The sequence below is a fragment of the Phalaenopsis equestris genome, unplaced genomic scaffold (genome assembly GCF_001263595.1).
Source record: "Phalaenopsis equestris unplaced genomic scaffold, ASM126359v1 Scaffold000676, whole genome shotgun sequence".
Lineage (NCBI taxonomy): Eukaryota > Viridiplantae > Streptophyta > Magnoliopsida > Asparagales > Orchidaceae > Phalaenopsis > Phalaenopsis equestris.
Window position 1 is genome coordinate 8,160 of NW_018165116.1, and position 10,378 is coordinate 18,537.

The window sequence follows — 10,378 nt, forward strand, 5'->3', positions numbered from 1 at the left end:
TGAGTTGACTGGCTAGGCTTAAGAGTTGTTCAAGCAGCAGGTGGGGGAGTAAGTGTGGAAGTAGCAGGTGTCAAAGGAGACGTGGCTACTTCGGGTGCAGGAGCAGGTGCCACAGGAGTGGTGTCAGTAACGGGTGCGGGAGGAGGTGCTGCAAGAGGTGTAGCAGCAGTCAGTGGGAGAGGAAGTGCCACAGGAGGTGTAGCAATAGTAGGTGGGGGAGGTGGTGCCAGGGGAGCTGCAACGGTAGTGTAAGTATCGACAGAACTAGACGACCTCCTCTTCCTGCTATGGTATGTGGTCTCAAGGGTCCCTAAAACAAGAGATCTTTGAGGTGGCTGACCACCTGCACCACCTATGGCCATATGCAAACAAAGGAATGACATTAAAAAGAATATTACTAACAGAAAAAACAATCATAAGCAAAAAGAAAGAGTGCTGTAAAGATAAAACACAAATAGCAACTATGCCTAACAGTAATAAAAACAAGAGTAAAGAGCTATACCTCAAAACAATAAAAGTAAAATACAAAAAGTAACACTATTAACAACTAATCTAAAATTTGAGTACCTTTGTTATTGAGTTTCATCATAAGAACTCGTCGTCAAAGATGAACCTAAAATTTCTTCTTCACTCTCTTCATCTCCATCATCCAAACCATGAACAACTTCAAAAATTTCTGTGGTATTCTCAGTTGAACGTGTTTCATCCTGACATGAAAACATCATTTTTAGCTAGATGAATCACACTCATATTATTACTGTAGAGTTTTCTAATCCCTTGCTTCTTGATCAATTCTGACATGAAACTCTGTAGCCAATTCATCACATTACTAGCCTCAGTGATAGCAATATATTCAGCCTCCATAGTTGAAAGTGCAACTATCTTCTACAATCTCGAAACTCAACTCACCACTATGTTCCCTAATGTAAAAATATACTCTGTTGTACTTCTACTGTCCACAATTTCTGTTAGATCTGAATCTACTAATTCTTGTATACTGATCACTGCAATTCCATAGTAAAGTGATCTCTTGGCTATTTCCCTTAAGGATCTGAGATTCACTTTACCGCCTTCCAATGATGCCTGCCTGGGTTGTCCATATACTTGTTGACCACTACAATTACATATGCAATATCTAGTTTGGTACAAATCATTGCATACATCAAACTTTCAATTATTGAATCATACAGAGTTCTTTCCTTCTATGCTTGCTCTGCTTCAAAGTTAGACTATAGTTTCTTAGATAGTTTGAATTGACTATCTAACGAAGTGCTAATTGGTTTCGCCTCACTCATGTTGAACCTCTGTAGGATCTTCTTAACATACTTTGTCTGAGATAACTTCAGTGTTCTCGCACTCGTCCTTATGAGTCTCAATCTAAGGATCTTCTTGGTTGACATAAATCCTTTATCTCAAACTCAATTAATAACTACTTTTTTAAGTCTCTAATTTTCTCTATATCCGCCCCTGCAATCAGCATGCCATTGACATACAAAAGAAACAAGATATAATAATTACCAATGTGTTTAATGAAGCAACAGTGGTCTGCCTGACACTTCATGTATACATTGTCTCACATGAACCTGTCAAATCTTCTGTACCACAGTCTTGGGGTTTGCTTCAAGCAATGGAGGTTATTCTTCAATTTGTAGACCAAACCTTCGTTGCCTGGAATCTTGTAACACTGTGTTTACATTGTGTATAGCTCCTCCTCCAGATCTCTATAAAAGCTATTTTGACATTCATATACTCCAAAAGTAGATTTTCTTCTGCTACTAGACTCATTATAACCCTAATAGTTGTCATCTTCACCACTGAGGAGAAGATCTTTGTGTAATCCACTCCTTCCTTCTACTTGAAATCTCTTACAACAAGTCTTGTAGCACTTGCTACCATCTGACTCATCTTTCAGCCTTTAAACCCACTTATTGTGTAGTGCTCTTTTGCTATTTAGTAGTACTGTTAAATCTCAAATTTGATTTGACTCCAAAGATTGCATTTCTTCATCCATGACAAGCTTCCATTCCCTTGATTCTTCAACTTGAGTGACTTCCTCAAAGCACTCTGGTTCACTACCATTAGTTAGTAACAAATAGTGTAACGAAGGAGAATACCTGTGTACTGGTCGTATCATTGCTGGATTTTTGGACCGAGGAACTTTCAGTGCTCCTTCTGGTTGAGCACTTCTTCCTTCTTCATCTTCCTGATCACCAGTGTTTTTTATCTCAACATACTTGGACTCTTTAAGAGTAGCTAATGAGTTGTGCTGAGTTCTGATCTTATCCCTGTACTTAATGAATTTCTGATTTTGATAATCTCAGAATTTGTACTCAAATTGAAGGTGCACTTGACAGATTTTGAGTTAAGCTTGCTCCTAAACCCTGCATCAATATGCACATATGCATAACACCTAAATATTCTTAAATGAGATAGATTTATGTTTTTTGTTACTCCAAGATTCCTCAGGTAAGTCTTCCTTTAAATGTACTGATGAAATATGCTTAATCAAGTAAACTGCAGTATTTACTTGTTCGTCCCAAAACTATTTTGGCAAGCATGCAGATAGCCTCATGCTTCTAGCATGCTCCGTGATTGTTCTGTTCATGCGCTCAGCTACACTATTCTTCTATGATGTTCTTGGGACAGTGAACTCATGTTTGACTCCTTCTGTAACACATAAATTCTTGAACTTTTGATCGCGGTGCTCGCCCCCATTATCTAATTTAAGATACTTCAGCTTCAAACCTGTGTCATTTCTATCATAGCCTTACACTTCTTAAAGACCCTAAATACATCAAATTTTAGCTTTAAGAAATAAACCCATACCTTTTGCTAAATTGGAGTAAAACCCATACGTTAGTATGCACTAACTCCAATTTCTTTGGCTTTACTACAAATCTACTCTTAGAGAAAGAAACTTCCTTCTGTTGCCATATATATGGCCTTCACATAAATCCAAATCAACTGATTTCAAACAATGAAACTTATTTTTAGAAAGTAAGGACTTCATACCTTTCTCGCTTATATGACCAAGCCTACGATGCTACAGATCTGCATCCATCCTAGTTCCAGCCACATAAATGAAATCAATCATTTCATTGATATATAAAGGGTGTCTTTGATGTTGCCTCGAACCATCACCAATGCTCTCCCAGGTCACCTTGTGTGAATCTTCTATGAAAGTAATCACCAGTCTTGACTTTGCCAGTTGGCTTACAGAGATGAGATTTCTCTTCAAACTTGAAATATGTCTAACTATAGTAAGCTTCCAGACTGTTCCATTCAACAATCTGATATCCACATCACCATTTTTTACATACTATAGGTCTTGTTATCTCCTAAATAAACCTTCTCTAGATCACTCTAAGTATAGTTTTTAAATAGTTCTTTATCAGGGCAAGCATGAAGAGAGCCACTTAAATCTAATATCCAATATTCAGTGTTGACTAGGGATAACACCATGGAGTAATTTTGGATTTTACCGATGAAGATATTTGTAGAAAGACTCCTTTCCCATCCTCCACCACCAGCTTGCCTTGGAGCTTTGCAGTCTTTTTGAAATGTCATTTCTTACCGTAGTTCCAACATTCTCTTTTGTCTGACTTGCATTTTCCTCTCTCAGACTTGCCTCTGTCTGTATTCCTACCTAGATTCCTTACCCTGTTATCAATATTTAATGAAGAATCTGAAAATTTACCGTTTGCTGCTTTTCTGCGAACTTCTTCATTCAGAATAAGACCACAATGTCAAACCACGAAGTTCAAGTTCAAATTATCTGAAGAATTACTCACCGTTGTGACCAAACCATCCCTGCTGTCCGACAATGAAGATAGTTTCATCAGTGCTCTGAGGTTATTATCAAATTTGATCTTTACAAAAGACAACTGACTCGTCACAACATTGAAATTATTAATGTCTATCCTCCCTTTTTTTTCTGCTCTTTCCTAGAAATGAGCATTTATAATATGCAAATACAAAGGCAAAATCTCAAGCATGCTAAATTCATTTATGTACTTGTATAATTCATTATGTCTGACTACCTTCTGGACGCAACAGAATTTAATTTCATTTGTATGCCAAATGGATAATTAAACTGAGCTTTATTGTTCTTGCACAGTGCTATCTCAGACAGCATTCTAGATAGGGCAATTGATTCAGAAGAAGAAGAACATAATGACTTTCTTAGGCTGGTAAGTCGCATTCGTTCTATCATTTCCCAAACAGGGCTTAATTCCTTTATTTATTTATTTAACAGCGTCAATGAGCTTGATTAGGATCATATTGAAGGATATCATGAATTATCTGCGAAGACGAAGATATTTTTTTCTACAGCAGTTGCTCAATGGGATGCTGAATTTTTTGTCAAGGTGGATGATGATATCCATGTTAACTTGGGTATATGTTTAGTTCTGATGCACTCTGTATGTGCCTTCATATAAAAGGGCATTCCAGTTAATTTGACACTGCTGGAGCTCCTCACTTTTGTTTCAGGTACGCTTGCTGCAACACTAGCACGCCATAGGTCCAAACCAAGGCTCTATATTGGGTGCATGAAGTCTGGTCCAGTTTTGTCAAATAAGTAAATATTATTCAAACCCCCCGTCATCCTTATTACCATGCTTTCTCACATGTTTTTGTTATGTTGAGGCTATATTTTGAGCTTCCCTGTTCCTTTTTTTCTTTTGTGATCTGCAGCAACGTGAAGTATCATGAGCCTGAGCATTGGAAGTTTGGAGAAGAAGGGAACAAATATTTTCGCCATGCAACTGGTCAGATCTATGCCATCTCAAAAGATCTGGCAACATTCATATCTATCAACCAGTGAGTATTGCTAGGGGTGTAAACGAGCCGAGCATGTTCGAGCCTAGGCTCAGCTCGTGTTCGGCTCGTTAAAAAATATCACCGTTTGTGTTCGGCTCATTTACATTTTGAACACAAAAAAGTGTGTTCGTGCTCGACTCGTTTTCTTAGCTAGCCGAACACGAGCTGTTCACAAACCAAGAACCCTAATCACACAGTCGTAGGATGTTAAGGTTTGGGGCAAGATTTAACTCTTATTGTTTATATTAAAATATCATTTAGATTTAATTTAATATATTTTTTATTCTATTTTTTTAATTAATAATTTTAATTGATTATAAATCTTTGTAGCCTCACAATCAGTTATTTTTTTTAAATACTACTCATCAATATATATGTATATAATTAATGAGTAGTATTTCGAGCCAAAACGAGTCAAGCACGAACGAAGAAATTTTTGTTCGTGTCCAGTTCGTTTCTATATCGAGCAAAAAAAAATGTTATGTTTGGCTTGTTAACTTAGCAAACGAATCGAATACGAGCTTCTTAACGAGCTGAACACGAGTTGCTCGCGAACAATGAGCAGTTTTTAGAGCTCTATATTGCTAGTGGATTTATGTGCATTTAGTCTGAATATTTAAGGCTCTACTATGTTTTTTTTTTTTTTTTTTTTTTTTTTTTTTGTATACAGACCTATACTGCATAAGTATGCAAATGAGGACGTGTCTCTTGGTTCTTGGTTTATTGGGCTGGAAGTTGAGCACATTGACGACAGGAACATGTGCTGTGGAACACCACCAGGTGCAGTTTCTTTTTCTGTAATCTTATTTCTGTGGTTCTTAGCAATTTCTTTTTACAGCTTATGTTGGAAGCCCTTCTATATTTTCTTGAAAATTTGTGTAGTACAAGGTTTTTAAGTTACATGGATTAGAACCATTTCATTTAATTAAGAAAGAAATAGGTATATTTATCATGAAAAGTATGTTACAAGAAAAACCTTTAGGTGTGTAGATGCCCCTAGGTTCCAACAGCTAGCTGGTTCATAGATTTTTGGTACAGATGGCTCCATCATGCGTTATCCTACATTTCTACTTTAGTTGGCTCCTCCTTTGAGTATTGCTCTTGATTTTTACCCCTATTGGCTCCCAGATCTCCACCTTCTTGGACCACAACACCCATAGCAACCTCCTCCTCTTTCTCCCCGCCATCTCATTAGGGGTGTAAACGAGCCGAACACGTTTATATTTCGAGGTCAAAAAGTGTGTTTGTGTTCGGCTCGTTTGCTTAACAAGCCGAACACAAGCTGTTCACGAACAAAGAGTCGTTTTGATAACCCTAATCGCATAGCCATAAGATATTAAGGGTTGGGGCAAGATTTAAAAATTATTGTTTATATTAAAACATCATTTGAATCTAATTTAATAATTTTTTATTCTATTTTCTTAATTAATATTTTTAATTGATTATAAATCTTTGTAGCCTTTTAGTCAATTAATTTTTTTAAAAATAGTACTCATATATATATATATAAAATTGATGAGTAGTATTTCGAGCCAAAATGAGCCGAACAGAAATGAACATCTTTGTTCATGTTCGGCTCGTCTCGAGCTTCTTAACGAGCCGAACATGAGCTATTAGCCATTATTTCAGTAGTTATTTCTATTATAATTATTCAATAGTTGTTTCTTTTGTGAGCTACCTAGTTGTACGATGAAACATCTATAGTCTATTCTATTATAATTATTCGGTAGTTATTTCTCTCGTCCCTAATATTATGTATTTTCTAGTATAGGTTTTTTAAAAATTGTATAAATTTTGCTCAAATGCTGTAATAATATATTCAACCAATCTAATTCTTGTCATCATATCGTGATCCAGGCTATACTTTTTTATTGAGATCAGTTTTGACTTTCTTCTTTTTCCATTGCTATAGCCTTCAACTAGAAGGATGATCCACACGGATCTTCTTGTTAATATAATGAAAATGGCCAAATATATGATTTATTTGTTGGATTATATGTTGAATTATATGGTAAAGGAGTACAAGTACTAGGAAAGGAGTGTTTGCCGTCTCTAACTGAATTCATTTCTATTATCTTAACTAAAAAAGAGTACTAGAGTAGTCATGATTACCAACAACCATGAGAAGTTCAACTTTAGAAAATTGTCAAAGCGAAGAATTCTGAGTCAGCAACCTCTCGTTGTGGCCCACAAGCAACCAACCTTATGAAAAGATGATTAATAATATGATGCTTTATGATATAATTGTTGTAGAAATGGTAAATATATTAGAGAAAGATCCTAAAAATTTGTCGGTAAACAATTAAATCATAATTGGCAAATATCTTAAATGGGAGAAGATAACATTAAAAAAGCACTCGTTGTGTTTTATAAAAAATAAATATAAAGTTGAAAAATGTACTATGATCACTGGAAAAAATTTTCACAGTAGGTACTTGTATACTCTTGCATTTTTTTTATTATTTCTTCTTTTCATGCAAATTTTAGAGATACCTAAGTTGCAAACCATATGACCAACTCCTCACATAAGCTTAGGCGCTGTTTGAGATCAATTTTTATTTTTTATTTTTAATCTGTTTTATTTTTATTTTATTTTCTGTTTTATGTTTCTAGTAAACGCTTTGATACTGGTTTGTTTATCTATTTTTAAAAATATAAAATATAAAACATATTTGATTGAGTATTTTCTTTTTTTTAAGGAAAAACGTATAATTTTTTAAAAACTAATCTATTGCTCATATATATATATATATATATATATTGTAATAATGTTATGAATCTACTTGTGATTACTATAAAACATAATATAAATGTGTAAGTTGTTTATAGAATTACAATATTTCAAAGAAATAAATTTATCCCTTACAATTGTTTATTATTTCTTCATCTATTTTTAAGGTAAACACACTGTTTATCTTCCTCCTCGACCGCCCCCCTCCATCCTTCTCGTCCTTAACCGGCGACCCTCCACCAAACCATCTACTTCATCACGGAAGTCTGCCTCACATTCCCTCTCCCATCTCCAAAAGACCCTAGGCCCTTATTTGATATATTTATTGTCCTGGTAATGAAAAAATAACCATTGTATATAGATCCTTAATGATTTTGATTGATGAAGGAGATTTTTTTAATAAATCTTTCACTCTCTGTAATATCCTCCATATACTTAAATTATGTACCAATTTGTTATCAATCAAAATATTGACTAAAGATTCTAAGTTTCATATTGCTTTTTATCATTCTTTTTGTGTCCTTTCGAAACATGACACAAGAAAGATGATTACATTTGCAAAATAAGTGATAACCTCTATAATGTTGAGGAAACTATTTATAAAAAAGGCCCTTAAATCTCTACAAATAAGTGATAACCTCTATAATGTTGAGGTATAGGATTCTGAATCTATTTCAATATTATCTCTACTTATAGACCCTTAAATCCTATAAAGAAAATATTCAGATCCTTATTCACCCATCATTTATTATTTCTAAAAAAAATTTTATTTATTATTCAATAATATTAATTCTGAAGGATGTTGCTTTTTTATATATTAGCTAGATATATACGCATCGACATTCCAAGAAACAATACAAGAATTCTTAATTCTTTTTCTCTTATTGTGGGCTCCAAAAATTCGAAAGACGCCCCAAACTCTCGTCGACAGCTTAACACAGTGTTTATTAAGTTTTGGGTCGAATATTCAGAAGGCAGATGAGATAGTAGATTAAACACTACCTAGAGATTTGATTCTTATTTTATGAGGATTTTAAGATATGGATACATTTCTTGTGTGGTCATCAATGAATGTACAAAATAGTGAAAACCTTCAATGGACTAAATTAGAGTAGGACTCATACGTCAGTATGCACTAACTTCAGATTCTTTAATTTCACCACTGACCCGCCCTTGGAGAAAGAAACTTCTTCTGCTTGCCATAAATACAATCTTTATAGAAATCCAAATCAATTGATTTCAGATCCTGAAGCTTATTCTTTGAAAGTAGGGACTTAATACATTTCTCGCTCATATGGCCAAGTCTACGGTGCTAGAGACCTGCATCCACATTGGTTCCAGTCACATCAATGAAATCAATCTTTCGTTGATCAGATAAAGAGTGCTTTTAATGTTGCCCCAAGTTATCACTAATGCCCCTCGTCAGCTTCCACGAATCACCAATGAAAGTAGTCACCAATCATGATTTTGCTAATTGGCTCACAGAGATAAAATTTCTCTTAAAACTAGAAACATTTCTGATTTCAATAAGTTTTTAAAATTTTTCATTCGACAAATTGATATCAATATCACATTTTCCTACTATATTGCAGGCCTTATTATCTCCCAAATAAACCTTTCTTAGATCACTTTGAGTGTAGTTTTTAAATACCTCTTTATTGGGGCAAACATGAAAAGAGACACCTGAATCAACTATTCAGGATTGAGTACTGACTAGGGATAACACCACTAAGCCACTGTGGATTTCACCAGTGGAGACAATAGTAGAGTAACTACTTTTCTGTCCTCCACCACCAACTTTCTTTGGAGCTTTGTAGTTCTTTCTTAGATGTCCCTTCTTACCACAGTTCTAGCATTCTCCTTTGCTTGACTTGAGTTTTCCTTTCTTGGATTTGTATCTTTCTCTGCCTGTATTCCTGCCCAGATTCTTTCCTCTGTTATCAGCATTCAATGCAGAACCTGATGGTTTACCATTCACAGCTCTGCAAATTTCTTCATTCAACATCAGACTCACGATGTCATCAAAGTTCAACTTTGAAGTCTCTGAAGAATTACTCACCGTTGTTACCAAGTCATCCCAGCTTTCCGACAACGAAAACAATATCATTAATGCTCTGGCCTCATCATTAAATTTGATCCCTACAGATCACAACTGACTTATCACAATGTTGAAGTTATTGAGATGTTCTGCCACTAAGCTGTCTTCTATCATCTTCATGTTGAATAAAATTTTTCTTCAGAAAAAGTTTATTGGAAGCAAAATTTTTTTCGTACATCTTGGCCAGTGACGCCATGAGATCTACTGTAGCTTTTTCATTTACAATGTTAAACGCAACAGGTAAGGAAAGTTTCAACTTGATCAACCTCAGTGTTGTCCAATCCAACACTTCTCATTCCTCTGTAAGCACAAATTCAAGCTTCTTTGTGATTTCTTGTAGCAGCAAGTATAATTTTTTCTGATACAACAAATCTTTCACCTACGTGGTCTAGAATGCGAAGTTCGCCCCATTGAACTTCTCCACTTTGAACCTTGTTTTTTCGGCCATTGCTCCCACTCCTCGAATCGAATCCCTCAGCTCTGATACCAGTTTGCTAAGGAAACTACTCCAATAAGTTTCTTTTTAATTTTGCCGTGGAATAGGATTACATACAACAACAACAACAAAGCCTTAATCCCACTACGTGGGGTCGGCTACATGAATCCTTTTTCTCCATTGCGTCCTATTTACTGTCATATTTTCATTTAGTTCTAGTAAATTAAGATCATTTTTAATACAATAAGCCCAAGTCTTCCTAGGTCTACCTCTGCCTTTCTTAACACAAGTC

The 10,378-nt window shown here is 35.2% G+C and overlaps 1 protein-coding gene across 2 annotated transcripts in view; it reads left to right on the top strand.

Annotated features, from left to right (window-relative positions):
- The window catches only part of LOC110030223 (beta-1,3-galactosyltransferase 7-like), a 30,889-nt gene that overhangs the window by 5,372 nt on the left and 15,139 nt on the right, over positions 1 to 10,378 (top strand). For both annotated transcript variants that reach the window (XM_020732832.1, XM_020732833.1), the window contains exons 6-10: positions 4,118 to 4,190; positions 4,275 to 4,395; positions 4,492 to 4,579; positions 4,696 to 4,821; positions 5,492 to 5,601. In XM_020732832.1, the coding sequence (XP_020588491.1) occupies positions 4,118 to 4,190; positions 4,275 to 4,395; positions 4,492 to 4,579; positions 4,696 to 4,821; positions 5,492 to 5,601 (518 nt within the window). The remainder of the gene's footprint in view (positions 1 to 4,117; positions 4,191 to 4,274; positions 4,396 to 4,491; positions 4,580 to 4,695; positions 4,822 to 5,491; positions 5,602 to 10,378) is intronic.